General features: G+C 38.0%; 1 protein-coding gene across 1 annotated transcript; it reads left to right on the top strand.

Annotated features, from left to right (window-relative positions):
- The first annotated feature begins 6,630 nt into the window (after positions 1 to 6,630).
- On the top strand, positions 6,631 to 19,546 carry slc13a2 (solute carrier family 13 member 2). Its single transcript, XM_026938636.3, has 12 exons — positions 6,631 to 6,839; positions 8,233 to 8,361; positions 10,882 to 11,018; positions 11,350 to 11,573; positions 12,987 to 13,167; positions 13,984 to 14,106; positions 14,204 to 14,410; positions 15,618 to 15,733; positions 15,857 to 15,996; positions 16,868 to 17,029; positions 17,369 to 17,506; positions 18,735 to 19,546. Exons 1-12 carry the CDS (start codon positions 6,696 to 6,698, stop codon positions 18,864 to 18,866), a joined length of 1,833 nt encoding a protein of 610 aa, XP_026794437.2. The 5' UTR covers positions 6,631 to 6,695; the 3' UTR covers positions 18,867 to 19,546.
- Positions 19,547 to 19,580: the final 34 nt, after the last annotated feature.

Genomic DNA, 19,580 nt, shown 5'->3' with positions numbered 1-19,580 from the left:
ACAAGACAAACTGCATGCAGACTTTTGGACTTTTGCACAATATATTAATAAGTAACCTTGAATTATGATAATGAAAAAAATATTTTATTACTAGTCACTGGCTTTAATCAAAACAGACACTGAAAACTGAAATAAAAAATAAAGAGAGCTTTAGTTTAATCATTATGGCAATGGCCTGAATAACTTGAGCTCTGAGTTACAGTAAACAACCACTTGCCAATTTATTACCTGTGTGTTGACTATTTCTTCCTCATTGCCCTTGTACACACTTTTAAAAAAAAGGCCTTTAACCTCTTAAAAACTTTCATAGATAAGGTCCTTTACAATCGCTGTGCTGATTAATAGTTTTTTAAGATGTTTTTTTCTTTTTTTTTTTTTTTTTTTTTTTTTAAACCAGGACATTGGCCTGAGAAAAATATGGAGAGGAATGTTTTCTCAGAAAAGCTGCCATGTGCATTAGGGTACTGTGACTATATGGAAAATAAAATCATATTATGTTCTAAATAAACTATCATTCCTTCTATCACTTTGGACATTTAGAACATTATAATACAGTATTTATATAAATGATGTAGTTTTTTTAATCTGTGACACAGTACTGGTAATTTGTAATTTCCTTCAACAGCGTTTTTTTTTTTTTTTTTTTTTTTTTTCCTTTGGCCCTGAACCATGAGTAATGACCAAACAACACAGAACAGACAAAAACAAAGTTCTCTTTCTCTATCTCTCTATCTCTCTCACACAGACATACACAGACATACACACACACACACACACACACACACACACACACATGCCCACACACATATTGAGTAAAGTCAGGTCATACAGGTGCTGGTCAAGAGCTTCAGTTAATGTTCACCTCAAACATCAGAATTGGGAAAAAAATATGATCTCAGTGACCACGGCATGTTGGTGCCAGAAGGGCTGGTTTGAGTATTGTAGAACCTGCTGATCTCCTGGGATTTTAACACACAACAGTCTCTAGAATTTACACACAATGGTGCAAAAAAACCAACAACCCAAAAACATGAAGAGTTCTCTGAATGGCAACGCCTTGTTGATGAGAGAGGTCAGAGAAAAATGGCCAGACACATTCAAGCTGACAGAAAGTAACTCAAGTAAACACTCTTTACACCCGTGGTGATCAGAAAAGCATCTCAGAATGCACATGTCGAAGCTTGAGGTGAATGAGCTACAACAGCAAAAGACCAAATCAGGTTCCAATCCTGTCAGCCAAGAACAGGAATCTGAGGCTACAGGGGACACAGGCTCATCCAAACTGGACAGATTGGAAAAAGACCAGGTGGTGTTTTTACAATATTCATCTGTCTAGTTTTGGTGAACCTGGACTTCTGTGAAAAAAGGCAATGCTGTTTTTTTCTTTATCAAAATAGTTTGTCAGGATGTTTCCATAATTGAGGAATGCTTCCACAAGAGCTGCAAAAATATATTTCATTTATATAACAATTACAAAAAGAAATGTCAGAGACTTTGAAAAGCATGGGTTGTGTACTTGACTAAGGTGTTCTTGACTAAGGTTCAATCTTCAGAGATTCAGGATTCAAATTCAGCATTTCAAGTTGGATTATATAATAACCAAGGAACAGGAACACAGCAGAAAGGAACACACTGCACAGGTCAGAGACAGCGACCTCAATAGTGTCGAAACACGGGATAATGTATCACTGCATGGCTATCACAGACCCAAAAGAATGTTGATTAATGAGAGCACATGATGATATGGTTAGGAGTACCAGCTAATAATTAATAATGATATATCAATAGTCTAATTCATTTGTGTTTATCTGTATATCCTGACTATGTACTTCCAACTATATATCCTAGATACTGACATTAAGCATTAAACTCTAATTAAAAATGAGCTTCTACTTTCCACCTAAAGCCATGTTAGGTTTAGAAAACAAGTGGTTAAACTCTGCATTTAGAATAGAAATAGACAATTTAAAAAAAAAAATTGGGTCCCTATGCCCAGTAGACAGCATTTGAAAATGAGTAATCAAGTTCAATGGCTTCAACCAATGAACTATTTGTGAAGTAACTGCACTTCCACTCAATTACCCATTTTTCATCAGGTTTCATCACCCTGTAGGCAGTAAAGGGGCAGCAGACAGACTGTTAACCCTACAACAGGGCCACATTAAGTTGCTGACTCTTCCTTCTAATGAGCCCGTGCAATTAGGATAACTCTTACCAGAGTAGCAAGGTGAAGGCATGTGTCAGAACTGTTGTCTCTGCTGTGGAGCAGAAGACTATTTTGAAGGTAAATACGCCAGCTGACAGTTAAAACACAAAATTTACTCACTGGGGGCCTCTAGTGTGAGAAATGGCTCTTAGTTAAATGGTTATATTTATTCTATTTATTCTGGTGCCAAGAAAGTTGTCCTGGATCTTGCACTTTTTAAAGAAAGCCCCTAATCACTCTATTCAGTCTCAACATTTGCAAAGTAGATGTTGCTTTCATACCACGTACTGGCACTGTGAAGATTTGGTAAGGTGTTTTGGCATTTAGCTTATAACCTGCTTTTGCTTCTGTATTTGTGGAAACATTAGTTAGTTGTCAGTTTTCATTTGTTTAAGCCAACTGGGCCATAGACCACTGACAAGGGTACTCCAGTCATCCCTGCCCTGGCATTTCTTTCCAGCTTGCTCCAGACATAGTCCAGTGTCTTGGCACCAGGTCTTGGCACCAGATATTGCGTGGTCATCCACTTTTCTGCTTGATTTGGGGATTCTTGCGGAGCGTATGGCCCATCCATGTCTGTCGGCTGCTGTTTTGTCCGCTAGCAGAGATTTTCACTCCTAAACGTGTTGTTTCCATTGGATCTGTATGATTCTCCTTAGACGAAGTATTGATGAAGTTCTTTTTTGGTAGTTGACACCATGGTCCACTGCATTTCTAAGGACTTAGTAAGGACTGATTTGCCATTGGTGTTAAACTATAGAACCTTGGTGCAGAGAGTCAGTTCCTTGGAAGTGTTAAAACACTCCCTCTTGCCAGGGCAAATTCTCCATGGCTTGGCAGGATCCCTAAATATAATAGATCCATTGTGTATTGTGAAGCAGGTCTACCTGGGTTTAGATTACCTAGATATTAAATGCTGGCAGGTCTACCTGGAGTTAGGTTACATGGACATTAAATGTTAGATGGCTAAGTTTTAACAAGCAAATTAATTCAGTAGTGAAAGGTGGTTGCTTCCAACTCAAATCCATTTCCAAACTTAAAACTCTTCTTTCTGTTAGAAACATGGGAACTTTTATACATGCATTTGTTACATCTCATTTGGAGAATTGTAACTCCCTCTAACTGTGAATCTCACAATGAGTTTTATCCTGTTCACAACTTATTTACTCTAGAATGCTGCTACCAGGTTCCTGACTGGAAACAGGAAGAGAGATCTTATCTCTCCTATTCTGGCATAACTTCACTGGCTTCCTGGAAAATAGAGGAGAAAATTTAAAACACTGCTTTTTGTTTTTAAAGTCCCCAGTGGAATGGCAACTTGTTTTTATATCTCTGACCTTCTCCATTGCCATTCTACTCAAAGGAAACTAAGGTCTGCTAAAGAATCTCTTCTCACTAACTTGTTCCTGGCTTTGGAAAAGGTGATTGGGCCTTCTCAGTTCCTGGATCTAGGCTATGGCCCAATGGACACTCTTAAATCTAGGTTAAAAACATACCTTTTCACTCTCACCTTTGAGTCTGGCTGATCTGTCTGTGTATTTTTGTTAGTTTAAGTGCCAATTTACATGGTCAACTGGTTGCAGGACATGGATTTCAGTGTCTGGTGCACTGTGAGAGCTTTGGTCCAGAGAAACACTGCTATCTTTGATCTGGAACATCTGTTAAGAGCACCAGGACCAACCTGGAGCATCAGCGATACTCTCTCACTCCTTTTGAAGCCACAATCAGATATTATTCAAAATTCAGCCTAAGTTATTAACATGTGTTTCTGCCTAGACACATGAAGCCAACCAACTGCATCTTTTTTGAACTGCTGCTCATGCTGTGTCACAGGGTAGAAACCCTCTTCCGCATTCATGAACTCGCAGACACCTATGATTGGCTAGTGTCACTGTGATGGACAGAGAGTATGCTCCTTCAACCTAGAAAGCATGGCCAACTTTGCTCCCTTGGGTTCTGGCCATGGATGGCTGTGGCATGGTCTGGATTTGAACTGCTGATCTCCAAAAAAAAAATAGGGAGTCTATGGCACTGGTGGATAACTTTTAGTCATTACTCATCTACACCTAGAGGTATTTTAGATATTTTTATTCTTGTTTTGAAGCATGCCTGGGGCTTTACTGTGTAGATATTTGAGTGTGATACAGAATATCACACTTAAACCTTGACATTGGCACAGTTGTGTGCAGGAATTCAATATCTAGACTATAATTATTTGGCTAATAAACTGCCCACCAGGGTGTTTTTTTTTTTTTAATTAAATATTACCTTCTGTCAACATCACTTCCTTGTTTTTTAGTATTGTGCTTTACTGGGTCCATTTTTTCTATTGTGTTTTTTTTCTTTTTATGCTATCTCTTTTTCACTTTATTCATTACTCATTCTGTATTGTATTCTGGATAGATAACACCACAGACAGATTATTAGTTTCAGTTACTTGCTGATCTGCTAATAGAGCAGTGTTGTCCTTGTCCTCAAGTACTGCACAGTTTAGTGTTCCCAAGTCCAACATAATTCATGAAGAGTTCTTAATAAGCTGGTTATTTGGGTAAGGTATGGTAATGTTTCATGTCAGCGAACATTAAAAAAATGATTAAAAAAAAGTGTTGCAAATGATAAAAAGGTCATGACTGGGAAACACTATAGCAATGGAACAGCACACTTCAAAGAAGAACTATCGTGATAAGCAATGCTGAAAAGAACAGATAAGAAGAGATTACTAAGACTGGACTGTCTGCTGAAAACATTCCATCGCAAGAGCTGAGAACAGCATATTTAAACTATCTGAAATATTTTACTGATTCTAACTCAGCTTCAGCAATTGATAAATTACCTTTACGCACCAAACCGACCATCCAACAGTCATTAACGTCATGCATTTTTACGTAATCTATCACATACGATATTATCACTTATGTCTGCTAACTCAGTCTGTACTGTTGCCCTACAGATCATGTTAAGATACATTAACATCTGTGCAACTTACTATCATAATTACGGCAAAATGACTGAATTAATCATTTATGCCACACAGTGGTATAAATCTCCAAAATGCCTGTTGCAAATTGGAGTAGTCTATTTCTTTGACCTTCACAGCACAGATAAACCCTTGAGCAACTGTTGACCTTTAAAGGATGTGCTATACTTTATAACCACAAGCATTCGCCCGTGACGCAAGGACAGCAACCTTCACCTCCAAGTTCCTGGTTTGATCAAAGAACGCAGATTATTGTGATTGGATACTGGCTGAAATATAAAAATGGGGTTACCAGAGTTACTTGTAGCACTGAATATAGCGAAACAGGTTCACGATAAAGTGTGAGCTCATAACGTTCCTCATTGAATAATACGAAGATCATGCTGTCGAGATAACGTATATTTACAAGCTAATATTTTAATATCATGTGCAATTCAAAACTTTTATATACGGTGCTTTGCATAAGTATTCACACAATTAGTTGTGATTATACTGTAAGTCATGAATTTACACAAAATAGCCTACAATAATGGAGTATGGGGGAAAAATTAGATAAAAAGTAAAAAGATATTGAATAAAAAAAATTTAATTTAGTAAGTATTCACCCCTGTTGGTGTTCTGGGGAGGTCTTCTGGGGAGGTCTTCAGGAGAGGGGAGAGATCTTCTTCGTGAGTGATGAAAAAATAAAGAATTAGATCAGCTCAGCGGCAGCAGTGTTGCAGATGCTGCACCGGTCTGTGGTGGTGAAACTAGAGCTCAGTTTGTCAACAAAGCTCTCTGTTTATGCCCCTGTCTGCACCTTTGGTCATGAGCTGTGGGTAGTGATCAAAAGAAAAAGGTTCCTCCACAGGTTTGCTGGCCTTACTCTGTCCGTGTTAGGGTGAGTAGCTTGGCAATCTGGGAGAGCCTTGGAATATAGCTGCTGCTCCTCTAAATAGAGAGGTGCCAGGTGAGGTGGTTCAGGCAGCTTACAAGGATGCTCGCTAGTCAGCTCCTGCCAGTATCAGGCATTGGATGGCAGATCCTGGACCCCCTGGAGATAATTCATCTCACTGTTCACCTGGGAACGTCTGGAGAGCCATCAGAATGAGCTGGAATCTGTGACCAAAGATAGAGAAGTCTGGACTGACCTACTCAGCCTGCTGCCACCATTCCCACCAGAAGAGCGGAAGTGAAATGAACAAATAAAGGGAGTTAAACCTGTAAATTAGTTCTGGTGCAATCATTTTCCATCCCAAGTCACATAATTGTTGATTCCACATGTGTGAAATGAAAGTGTCATATGATCACAAACAAAGCATTTTTTTTAATTTCCTGTATCTCTGAACCACTTTCACTCCATCCTCCTTATCCACCCATCCCCCCATCTCTCAGAGTTCATACCTGCCCCTTTCCTTTTAAAGTTAATGTTTAATTTTTACCTGTCTGATATATACTCTTGATTCGTAATGTCCTGTATCTCTCATTCCCTCTGATCACACACAGCGTGTGTTTTCCAACTACAACCACAAAATGCATTTTTCCAGGACAACCTGTGCACCGTTTGGGAGATGCCTGAAAGGAACTGGTCAATGGCTATGGAAATACCGCAACTACTTGATCATCTACATCACTCCTTTCCTGATACTTCCTCTGCCACTTTCTTATCCTTCATCGGTAAGAATATGCATATGGAAATACGTGTAGTATGTAGTATATGTAAGTGTGATTTGGTGTAAGTATGTGTTAATGTGTAGTATATCATGCATATTTTCTCTTGTTCCTGTCTCTCTAGTCATTTCTTAGTTAATCAAAACACATTTTTGCAGACTGATTTTTACAGTTTAGAAAGCAGACAATAAGAGAAACTGCACAATTAATAACAGTTCAAATAATTTTTTATAATATATAATTTATAGGGTTGCATGATAAATGATTTACAGATAATTAAAGTATTATCACTTAACCAGGAACAAAAGAATCAATGTTTCAAATGATATAAAATCACTATTCCTGGATATTAAATTATTGCAGTAGGATAATCGTATCTGTATCTCTCAACTAATTAAAACAAGGTTTAAAAAACTTCCCAGAAAGACTGAAAAACTGTATGTGTATCATTATAAATACACTATAGGCTACCTAAATGTGGAATTAATGGAGAGTACTTTTTAATCTTACTCTTACTCTGAAAACCGAGCTGTACTTTTGATGCGTTACATTTTTTTTCTATGGCTGAATATCAGATGGTGTGCACTGTAAATAGTGAACTACAAAGGGTTTACAAGCGATTATGTTATACCTTATATGGTATATAAGATTATATATGGTAGACTGCAAGAAACGCAGATCTCATATTGTTTTTTAAAAATAATAAGTAAAATGAATATACATAATAATACATGTACAAAATGTAAGAATGTTGTGTAATAATAGATATTAGTTATGTGAGATGTTTTTGCGGTTTGATGTGTGTAAGGGGGCATGTTTTTATATCTTGGCAAGGATTTTTTTTTTCAAACAAAACTGCAGATTTTATTTTAAAAACCTAGAACAGCCAAATGTTATTCTTTTGGTTCCTGAAGTTAAGGTTAGGGTTAGATTTAGGTGTAGCCTAACATTAATTAGCTGCATTAATAATCATGTCAATTTCCTCAATCATGTCAAGTTCCTCACAAAGACAGTAAGATAAATGTGTGTGTGTGTGTGTGTGTGTGTGTGTGTGTATTGCAATATCATGAACAAAAGGATACCTTGATTATAAACAGAACAATACAGTATATTATTTGTCATGTAAAACTGTCCCTAAAATGCTTCAATATTGAATAAGACATCTTTAAAAACTATTAAACACAAGATAAATGATTAAAAGATTACACAACTGTTTTAAGGGCTAGTCAGCATGTTAGCAAAAAAAAAAAAAAAAAGTTGTTTATATCTTTAAGCAGATACAGAAACCAGCAGCATGGCCTTTTATGTGTTCCAGGTTTTTTTTTTTTTTTTTTTTTTTTTACTGTTTGTATCTTTAGCAGGATGTTAAAGCTGGCAATGTTTTTTTCTTTTACTGCAGGAAGCAAATTGTGGCTATGTTATCATCTTGATGGCACTGTACTGGTGTACAGAGTGTATACCGCTGGCAATCACTGCATTGTTGCCAGTCATACTTTTCCCATTTCTGGGCATCATGGAGTCTGGAAAGGTAACTAGTGATAAACTATTATCTTCTAATTCATAGCAGACTCTTAGTGGCAGCAAAACAAAGTGTGCTAAATTACACCTGTGATTGGTAATTACAGAAAACAATAAAGTCACTTAGAACTTTCCCACATTTCCATACATCCATACATGTGATAAAAGATTAAACTTTATAGCTCATAAAAGAATTATATTTAGAATAATCAGTTACTAATTGCCTATGCAGGCAATTGAAGCCGCAGGCAGTGTTTTTGTTCTGTAAAGCTTTTATCAGGTTCATGTAAAGCTTTTATCAGGTTCAAAGGTGCTAGTAAAGTTTAATAACTGATATGACCTTCCTTATTGATAGAATTATGGCTTTACATGGATATCAGACGTGGAATTCAGTCCTGCTAGCTCAACATTTTTCATTTTGTGAGCCTCAAAAAGTCCATAAATCGTGTAATAAAAGTTCAAAAGCAAGCTAGAACAGCTTGAGTGTTTACCTGTCTTGTCATTTCCGATTTTTTTGGCTTTTTCTGAACATTTTTTAAAAATTACTGATTCAGTTTTAATGTGCTTTTTGATTAGTTTTTCTTCTTCTTTCTTCTATTTTTATTAGCTAAGAAAATCAGATTTGGACTGCACCATAAGTCTGCAGACCTACAGAAAATTATTCTATAATAATTGGTTGTATGTTATTTTCAATAAATTTGTATCTGGTAAGTCAGTTAAAACATAAAAAATGCAGGTTTATTTTCTCTAAAAACATAACAGAACCAAAGCAGAACAAGTTAAACCCTTACTTTACTTGCTAGCAATGAGCAGGCTAACAGTGAACTAGCATGAGCGTGAGTAAACTGAAAATACATCTAGCTTAAATAAAATGAAATAAACAATGTTGTTAAATAGCAAAGCTGAACTGTCTGAAGCCAACAAGATGTGAAATCAGTAAATTTAGCTTACAAGTGTTAGCATAGAAAAAGCTTGTTAACAAGTTAGCTAAATATTCGGTATTTCTGAGTAGCTATAGGCTATAAATGTTAAAGCTTTGACTAGCTAGTGACTAGCATGAGCCCCAGGAGTTGTAACATTCATTTACATGCTAGTAGCTATACGCTAGCATATAATATAAATGTTAAGGCTTTGACTATAATGACTAGCATAAGCCTCAGGAATGCTAGCATATAAATGTAAGTTACAGTTCCTGGGGCTCATACCCACTAGCTAGTCAAAGTCAAAGGCAAAAGACCGCCCTGAATGACTTGCATATTAATCTTTATAATTAGCACATGATCCTCAGTGGCATTCAAAATGTAATTTATAATGAAATTCTGAGTTGACTTTTTAAAATGTAAACTTATTTCTTCCTTTGACATTGGTCTATTTTCACTTTGGTTAACATTTTTGTACGTTTCCCACAATGATGTTTGACTACTTGCTGATAGTGGTTTCGGGGAGAGCCTGTCTAGCTCTCTCACTTTCTTATCTGTACACTCTGCTCAAACAGATTAGCTTCTAAAGCTTCGAATCTAATGCTAATACCACCGTCAACCCCGTCACGCTCATGATCTCATAGATGGCTAACTAGCTGCGCGGAATCTCTGTGTTATATAGCCTGCACTGCATTCTGGGACTTTGAATCTGACATTTGCTCAGACGTCTCCACTACTTCTACGTTCGATTTCTCATGAATTTGACAATGAACATTGCTTGAAAATAGTGACTGAGAAAAGAATCTCTTACTCCGTTGTTTTTAGGAGCTAAGAGAGAAACTGACCATTATTTCTGATATTGTTTATATAGTTTCTCCTATTAAATGCCATTGTAACTGCACTAGCAGCAACAATGTCCACCTGTGACTTCAGAGCAGCACACAACCGCTAACTTGTCATGGGAATAACACAAGAAAATACAGCAACAATAAAGAAATTAGCACCACAAACAACAAGCCCATCTCAAATATTTCAATATAAACATATTTAATGTGTTTCGGGGTGGTTTTCTTTAACACATGCCACATTAAAGGGAAAAAAAAGAAAAGAAAGGGAAAACTTTGATATAGAGATTTAAAACCCCCTTTACATTTATGAATCCTAGCTTAAACATTTATGCTTTAGATGGAGATTTAAGAGAGACATACATAGGGGGCATTCGTGGCCTAATGGTTAGAGTCTCAGCCTTGCAACCCGAAGATGAACCTGAAGGTCGTTGGTTTGAGTCTCAGGTCCGGCAGGGATTGTAGGTGGGGGGAGTGAATGACCAGCGCTCTCTCCCACCCTCAATACCACGACTGAGGTGAGACCCTTGAGCAAGGCACTGAACCCCCAACTGCTCCCCGGGTGCCGCAGCAAATAAGGCTGCCTGCTGCTCTGGGTGTGTGTGTGTGTGTGTGCGTGTGCGCGCGTGTGTGTTCACTACTGTGTGTGTGTACTTGGATAGGACTTGCAGAGCACAAATTCCGAGTATGGGTCACCATACTTGGCCACACTTCACTTCACTTCAAAAAGCTTCATGACCCTCAATTTTTATTTGTTTGTTACAGGTGTGTGTGTTGTACATGAAAGACACCAACATGCTGTTCGTGGGTGGTTTGGTGGTGGCTATAGCGGTTGAACACTGGAACTTACACAAGCGTATCGCCCTGGGGGTCCTGCTGTTAGTGGGTGTTCGACCTGCTCTGTAAGACTACATTAAACATCCTATAAAATATACACAGCCGAATATATACAGTCATGGGAAAAAGAAAGACATTTTGGCCCACTCTTCTCTACAACATTGCTTCAGTTCATTGATGCTTGAGGACGTTCGTTCATGCACAGCTCTCTTAAGATCTGGCCACAGCATTTCAATGAGGTTGAGGTCTGGACTCTGACTTGCCATTCCAACACCTGGATTTTTTCCTAATAAATAAAAACATAAAAGTGAAGGAGAGTGTACTTTCTTTTTTCGCATGACTGTATTGCTGTGTATCTTCATGTGTTTTCCTTTTCCTTCCTCTGTGTTCCTCTAGGCTGATGTTAGGCTTCATGGGTGTAACAGCTTTCCTCTCAATGTGGATCAGTAACACTGCTACTACTGCCATGATGCTACCCATAGCCCAGGCTGTGCTGGAGCAGCTCAGTAAAACAGAGGCTGAGAGAGAAGAACGAGAGCTGAGGGAAGGCAGAGACAACCATGCTTTCGAGATGGCGGAAGTCACCAACACCAAAATTCCCTTGGACACCGAAAACCAAAGTAAATCAATCAGCATTATGTTCGTGCTCAATAAGCCAAATTTACTATATTGTGACCTTAGTCTGGGGGAAGACCTTTTCAACTAGAATTAGCATTAGCATTAGAATTAGGGTTCAACTATAGTTAGTGTTAGCAAGGACTGTCATGACATCGTGTTTAAGCGCACTTGGCCAGTCATCTGCTGGAAAGCAGTTTTAACACTATAAATATGTGGAAATTTGGCTCATATTGATTGGGAGAAAGATCAAGAGTGTCTTCACTGTCCTGTTTTTTCAGTGTAATGAACTCTCATGAGCTTTTAAGCTCTGGTGCTTTTTAGCATCATTAGCATTGTTAGCTGCATCAGAGTTAACTAGCATTACATACACTTCTATGAAGGTGGTTCATCCAAAGCATTGCCTTTTACTGAGGTTTTTGGCATTAAGGTTTTTCAAAGCACAGCATGTGTTTTTCGAGACACAGGAGAACGATCTGGCAGCGCTGGGCACTTACCAATTTCGGCCATGTTTTTTCCTTCTCAACAATGGGAGCAGAGTGAAGGGGCATTGGAGACTGTCTATAAAAAAGTGGCTTATGTAAACTCAAACAAGCACTACTGCACATAACACAGTTTTCCAAACGGGTTTTCTCAGCCACATACATACAGTACACTTGTGCTTAGGTCATGACTTAAACAATTCATTTTTTCATGTTCTGCACATTTTGTAGGTAGGTTATTTGTACTAGTGGGAAATTATATAATATTACATAATTATATAATATATAAAATCTCTATAATATTAGCTTTTAGCTGTGCTGAAGATCTTCTAATGTGCCAGAATGTTTACATATCATAAGATCAGAGAGTACAGTAGACCAGGACCAATCTTGTGGAAAATCCTTTGAAAAATAAAAAATAACACCACAGGAAAATAACGTATCCCCCAGTGGATGGAGCTAGAAATGAGAGCTAGAACCGTATAATAGGATATTCCTACATTTAAATGTGTCAAGTGTACTCATACTCCAAGTCTACGCAGAAAACATGCCAGGCTCTGTAAAAAAATGGGACAAAAGACAAATAATGTGGACTACCAACATTTAACAAATCAGGACAACAAGGACAACACCATGAACCCTATACATACATTTTAGCAACATCTGATTGTCTTATTGAGGCATCGCTTTGGAGGCAATGCTGAAAGCAGAGGCTGTGGATTTTTCAAATTCAAAACAGCTAGCTTTAGCTACCAGCAGAAATTGCTGTTTATGCCTTTAATGTTTAAGTTAGCAGTTGGCTTTATCATCCACACTCTATGACCATTGAAAGAGCCCTTCATTTAACAAGGACACAGGACCAGAACATGCAAATACTAAATAAGTGAAATACAAATGTTGATATCAGTTGCACTGTTACTGTCTGTATTCTACCAGATGAGATCTCAGAGTGCACCATGGATTCAGTAGCAGAGAATAAAAGGAAGGCTCGGGAACAGAGGTATCTCTGGTTGAATAAAGGGATGAGCTTGAGTGTGTGCTACTCTGCCAGCATCGGAGGCACAGCCACCCTTACGGGCACCACGCCAAACCTTATCCTCCAAGGCCAGATGGATAGGTAAGGCTCTTTAGCTAATTATGGCTCAGTGCACTTCACTCGCTTGTATGGTTTTGATCATCTCAGCAGTAGACAGGCAGCTAATGTACAGTATATTTGGAGAATTTGTATAAGGACATGTATAATTGAGGTTCAACCCTTTCATGCCTTATGTCCACACTTATGGAGAATCAATTTAAGGCAGTTTGTAGGAAAATAATGTATGTAAATATCCGCCAAATCACTTGAGACTGTTAGCATACATCAATATCCTGATTTCTGTCACTCTGGAGACTATTCTCAGTGCAGCATGTTTCGGTTACATCTTTACAATCTTTCTATTTACAAAAAAAAAAAAAAAAAAATCCCAAAATATTTTTTCTGTGAAATTTTTGTGTATAAACACACTGAAATTGATTGACACACTGATTATTTTCTTTTTATTTCAGCCATGATGTTTAATCCTTTTTCACTCATGGAATTTCCACACTTCGACAATCAATTTACGTTTTAATATTTCATATTTATTAAAACCATGCAATTTTAAGTGATACAAACCATCTAACAAAATCTGGATGTTTTTAAAATTATTTGTGCAAGAAAGGGTTAAAAAAACAACAACAACAACAACCCTATTTTATGCAGTTACAATCCAACTGAAAGATTAAGCTTTGTCACCAGAGAAATGTCTTATTGAGGGTTTCCGGTTAAAACCAGGACACAGAATTTGCAAAATAGGTCAGAAATAGTAATCATAAATTCCTCATTGGTTTGGATATAATGAAATCATATCAGTTTAATGTTGGTTTCCTTCTAACCATGTTTTCATTTTCTTAGCCTCTTCCCACGTAACCCTAATGTGATCAACTTCGCCAGCTGGTTTGGCTTTGCGTTTCCCAACATGTTGTTGATGTTGCTCTTGGCCTGGCTGTGGCTGCAGTTAATGTATTTGGGTTTGAAGTAAGTCATAAATCAGAAAAACAACCCGTAAAATGTGCTAGGAATGCCTAATAGATAATCTAAGATTCCCAAGTACTGAACTTTTGTTTCTTTTCAGTTTTAAGAAGTCATTTGGCTGTGGGTTGAATAACGTTGATGACCGGGAGGCCTACAGAGTGATGAAGCAGGAATATAAGAAACTGGGCAGAATGAAATTCGCTGAAGGTGCTGTGCTTTTCCTGTTTGTGTCGCTGGTGGTGCTGTGGTTCAGCAGAGAGCCAGGATTCATGCCAGGCTGGGCTTCTTCCCTTAACGAAGTTGGACAGTAAGTGCAAAATTGTCACATTTCACATCTGTGGTTTTTTTAAAGAAGTATAGAGAAGAAGTTCCTAGAGCACTAGATCTACATAAACATCCCAAACATCAATATACTCCTATTTTCTGTAGTTTAAAATAAAACCTAGGTCAAAGGATAGAGCGCTCCACCAAGTGGTAGTGATGTGCCAGTACACACTCTTCGTAAAGTCCGGGGTCAGTGTTATTAAAGGTACATTAGTCACAAATAGTCAAGATTCAAGCTCTAGTGATTAAAGGTTAATTAGGTAAGATTAGTCATGTTTAGGGGGGTGGGTTTGATATATAAAATGGTTTTTCTTGAATCCACCCACCATTTCTGACCTTGTTCACGAAGATCCTCTCTCAGGATGTATGGTGGCCCATCATACTGAGTGTTTATAAAATGACTGACATGAGGCCCAACCAAACATAATCAAGCATTCTGAACTCTGAATGAGTTTTCTCAGCCACTTAATACACTTAAGTATTAAGGTATGGCTTAAACCATTATTTTTTATCATGTTTTACATACCTTTCAGGTTATTTGAACAAGTACGAAAAAAAAAAAAAAATAGACTATTGCACCTTTAAGTACACTATTGCACCTTTAAGCTTTCTAAGCGATAAAAATGCATCTACCTTGATTCATTATTTAAAGCCAGCCATTCAGTCAGTTCAGCTCTTTATTCAGGTTCTGTTTACATACATGTCCAGGAGGAATGTCAGTAATTTCACGTCAAACCTCATCCCATTCCCCAGTAATATATTTCTCTAGCTTGGCAAAGTGTTACAAATGTTTATTCTAGTTTTACTACATTTCCTGTCATTAAGTTTTTAGAAAAAAAAAAACTTAATGGAGTGAGTGTTGCGCTAGGCGCTTACCGGATTCTGTCATGTCTTCTTTTCTCAACAAAGATGGGGCGGGGTGAAGGGGTGTGTCTATAAAAAGACTGACAGGGGGCCCAAGCACTCTGACCCGGACTGCAGATTTACAACTGAGTTTTCTCAGCCACAAAATGATGCCGTTGCTCAAACAATATATTTTTTAGCATGTTATACATACAGTGTTTTCCAGATTATTTGTATTACTAAGAAACAAAACACATTTTGCACCTTTAAGTATTTTAAGTACTATAGAAAATGGAAATCTAATCTAATGTCCATCACCCTTAAAATGCTACATGTCTTTTTCACAGATTTGTTACTGATGGCACTGTAGCCATTCTTGTAGCCACTCTGTTCTTCCTCATCCCATCTAAAATACCATGGAGACACTCTGGTAGTAGGGAAGATCAGCATGAAGTAACAGAAGGTAGGAAGATCCTTTTGCAGTTTTTTTTTTTTTTTTTGTACTTTCATCATCAATCATATTTAGGGCTATGGTCAGGTAAACTCCTGAAATAAGTGATTTGAAGCCGAGGGTGTTTTTTGTCAGGAGAAAACACAGTACAGCCGAGACAGAAGAAGCGCAAGGCTCCCTCAGCTCTGCTTGAATGGAAGGTGGTGCATGAGCGGATGCCCTGGAACATTGTCCTGCTCCTGGGAGGTGGATATGCCTTGGCTAGTGGCAGTGAGGTAAAAAAAAAAAAAAAGTGGAAATGTAACAACTACAAAAAGCCAGGAAAAAAAAACATTACTTATTTGATAACATATTGAAGTAAAATAATCTTATTTTAATGATCAAGAATATTAAACAAATATTCCCTTACGAAATGATTTAATGTTCACATTACTACAGTGGATATGTTTTCAGTATGTAAGTTACTGATATACTGATAAATGATATTGGGCTGGGTTGCAATAACCCTGCATTTGTCATACTGTTCATGTCTGACTTCTACCACACTATTTTTCGCCTATTAACAGTTACATTAACTTTCGGTTACATTTTTTCCCTCAATTTCTCCCCAATTTAGTCACCTACCAATTCCCACCCACTATCCAGCTCTCCCCTATGCAACAGCTACCAACCAGATCACATGAAGCCAGAAAACCACATGTTGCTGCTGCTTAAACTGCTGCTCCTGCTGCATCACAGGGCAGTGTAACACACTCAGAGGGAAGCATTATCTGCACTTTTCTACATACATGATTGGCTAGTGTAGCTGTGATTGACAGGGGAGAGAGAACATGCTTCTCCCATCCAGACAGCATGGCCAGTTTTGCTCCCTTGGCTCCAAGCCATGAATGGATGTGGCATCATCAGCAGTCGAACTTGTGAACGTTTTACTGTTTGCCATTGGAGAGCCCATCTGTTGCATTATTAACCTTAACATTTGCAAAAAGTTGTCCTGCATGATCTTATAGTGCTAAGTCAAGGTGACTTTTAAGACATTTGATGACATTTCACCACTCCTTTGAGGTTCTTCATCAGCTGTTGTTACTTCCAATTACTAGACATTTGCAGATGGTGCAAAATATTGTTGTTGTACTTGTTGTTGTAAAGGTGTCTGGGCTGTCGGATTGGCTGGGTCAGAGTCTTGCCCCGCTTCAGAGCATCCCGCCATATGCCATCTCGCTGCTGCTCTGTCTTCTGGTGGCAATGTTCACAGAGTGCTCCAGCAACACGGCCACAACAACACTCTTCCTCCCCATTCTCGCTTCTATGGTAAGAGCATAACGAACTGGCACTACAGTACTAAACATTCAGTCCTATGTACAAACAAGATATGAAAAAGAGAAAGCTCTAAAGCACTGGTTCTCAAAGTGGGATCAGTAAAGCATAGCCAAGTTGCAGGTGCTGAAAATAACAACCCATCATTATCAAAGTTATTATATTTGTTTTTGAGTTCTTCTAGTTATTAGCTTGTTTGACTGCCCACTTGAATTGAATGAGTTTAATCCAAAAACATCCAAAAATAATTAAGAACCCCTGCTATATCAAATATATCAAAGATATATTCCAGATTGCCAAATGTACAAAACTGACAATGTTTGTGTTCCCCAGGCCGCAACTATAAAGCTCCATCCCCTGTATGTCATGCTGCCCTGCACCATCAGTGCCTCCTTGGCCTTCATGCTGCCAGTGGCCACTCCACCCAACGCCATCGCTTTCTCATACGGCACCCTCAAAGTACTCGACATGGTAAAGGCACACTTACATCACTCCTCTCTTACTTTAGACTGATGGTTTTTTTGTCTTGGATTATTGGCATTTGCAATAGGACTTGTGTCAGTCTTGGGCATTGGACTCGCTAAATATGGTCTTGGTCTCGACCAAGAGTTTGCAACATAATGTTCATCTTCTCTTTTCTTTTTGCATGCACAAAGTTTGACAAAAAGTAAATCTATCCTCTAGAAAACAACCTAATTATTGGTGCAATGCATGAATGAGGCCAACTAGTTGAAGTAAAGTCTTGGCCTCAAAAAGGATTCAGTGGTATTCAGTCATGATCTTGATTCAGTCTTGCTTTTGTTTGGCCTCGTTCTTTGTTTGACCTCGACGCCCTTGAGACTCGGTCTTGACTTGACCTCGGCTAGTCCTGGTTTTGGACTTGACAATGCCACTCTTGACTACAGCCCTATTAAACTCAATAATGGAATACTGGCCTATACCGGAAGTTTTTTTTTTAATTAAATATGAACCCTACTTCTCTGCCCCTGGTAACACTACACTTAAAAAAAAAGGTAGAAATGTCAGCATGGTGTGTGAATTCTGGCTCTGACAGTTCTTGAACCCCAGCTACATCACTCCAGTTCATAACTGGCCTCAACATGAGAAATGCACAGGACTATTATTATTATTTTTGTTTGTACCTACCCATGATATTTTCTACAAATTATTATTAAATTTAACAAATTTGGTTGGTTCTGTTTCTCAGAATATAAACAAACTTGTAGCCCAATTTAAACTACCGTGACCCTGACCAGGCAGTTACTAAGGATGCGTGAATGAACGCTGTAAATGCATCACGCAGCAATTCACATTCATGTTAATGAGTGTGGTCTTTCTTTGTCCTGCAAGCTTCGTATTTTCTTGCATGCACGAAAGAAAAAAAGTTCTGCTCGTGTAAAATTTTTGTTGAGTCCCTAGTGCATTGCGGCACACCTCTATTCTCTATGACCTGTGAACATTACTGTTAGAAAAAGAACTCGTTATAATGTTCACTGTGTACACTACATATTAAGCTAAACATGAAAACAAGCATTTTAAATCTTTGTTATTTATCTACCAAAACTCAACTGCAATATATATATAAATCATCAAAGTCTGTACATAACCAACTCTTATCAGTAGTGGCTTTTTTTTTCTTGCATTCAGTCATACGCATGCTGCTGGTATCAGAATAATTGTGTTTTTGCTCTTTCCAAAGGCAAAGGCTGGCTTCATGCTAAATATAATTGGCGTCCTGTGCATCAACTTGGGAATTAACACATGGGGGACACTCATGTTCCAGCTAGACACCTTCCCCTCGTGGGCCAACGCTACAAGTGGAACACCGTGAAAAGAGCTTTCCAGAAGACCAACAGAATGATGAGAAGTCAGTGAGAGGAGAGGTAAAAGGGAGGAAAATGCATGTTTCCCAAAAAAGAGGGTAAATGTATTATGTAGCAGAACTCTTGGCAGCTACTCCACTGGCCTGTGCAATACTGAACAAATATTCACAGGCATAACCTTCGATCTATATGTTTATTTTCTCATTCTTTTTATGCACCAGAGGTGATTTTTCCAGTGAATATAACACTGGTATGTATGTTTTTTACCTTTGGAAATTTTAATGGGTGGTCCAGGACCTGTAAATTCATGTCTAACCAAGAAACAAAACATCTATGTGGATCAAACTGGAAAGAATGATATTAGTGGTACTTCTCATTACTGTAAGGCAGAAAGCTCCTAGCTCAAAGGGTGCAATGGAAAGTTTCATGACTATCAGGGGAGGCATGTGATGCTTCTGTCCCTCACCAGACTAATAATACTGCAGTGTGAGACAGAGGGGAATGTAGTGGAAACTGTCACAAAAAATGTGAAACAATAAAATATATCTAAATCAAAACTATGTATATTTTGGTGGACAAGCAGCAAAAAATGTGAAAGCTGTCAAATGTTTATTTTATGTAGCAGAAAAAAACCCCAATATCTTGCTAAGTCTCAGGAGACATCTTGAATAAAGTAAACGTTCTCTAATCTTTCTCATTACTGAACAAATATAAGACTAAGC

The sequence above is a fragment of the Pangasianodon hypophthalmus genome, chromosome 15, assembly GCF_027358585.1.
Source record: "Pangasianodon hypophthalmus isolate fPanHyp1 chromosome 15, fPanHyp1.pri, whole genome shotgun sequence".
Classification (NCBI taxonomy): domain Eukaryota; kingdom Metazoa; phylum Chordata; class Actinopteri; order Siluriformes; family Pangasiidae; genus Pangasianodon; species Pangasianodon hypophthalmus.
The sequence above is the reverse complement of the archived record's forward strand: the minus strand, read 5'-3'. Positions and strand labels throughout refer to the sequence as shown.

Coding starts and splice junctions, on each gene's coding strand:
- slc13a2 (XM_026938636.3), top strand. CDS start 6,696: ATGCATTTTTCCAGGACAACCTGTGCACCGTTTGGGAGATGCCTGAAA. Junction 13,168..13,983: donor CTCCAAGGCCAGATGGATAG/GTAAGGCTCTTT, acceptor TCATTTTCTTAG/CCTCTTCCCACGTAACCCTA. Junction 15,997..16,867: donor CCTTGGCTAGTGGCAGTGAG/GTAAAAAAAAAA, acceptor GTTGTTGTAAAG/GTGTCTGGGCTGTCGGATTG.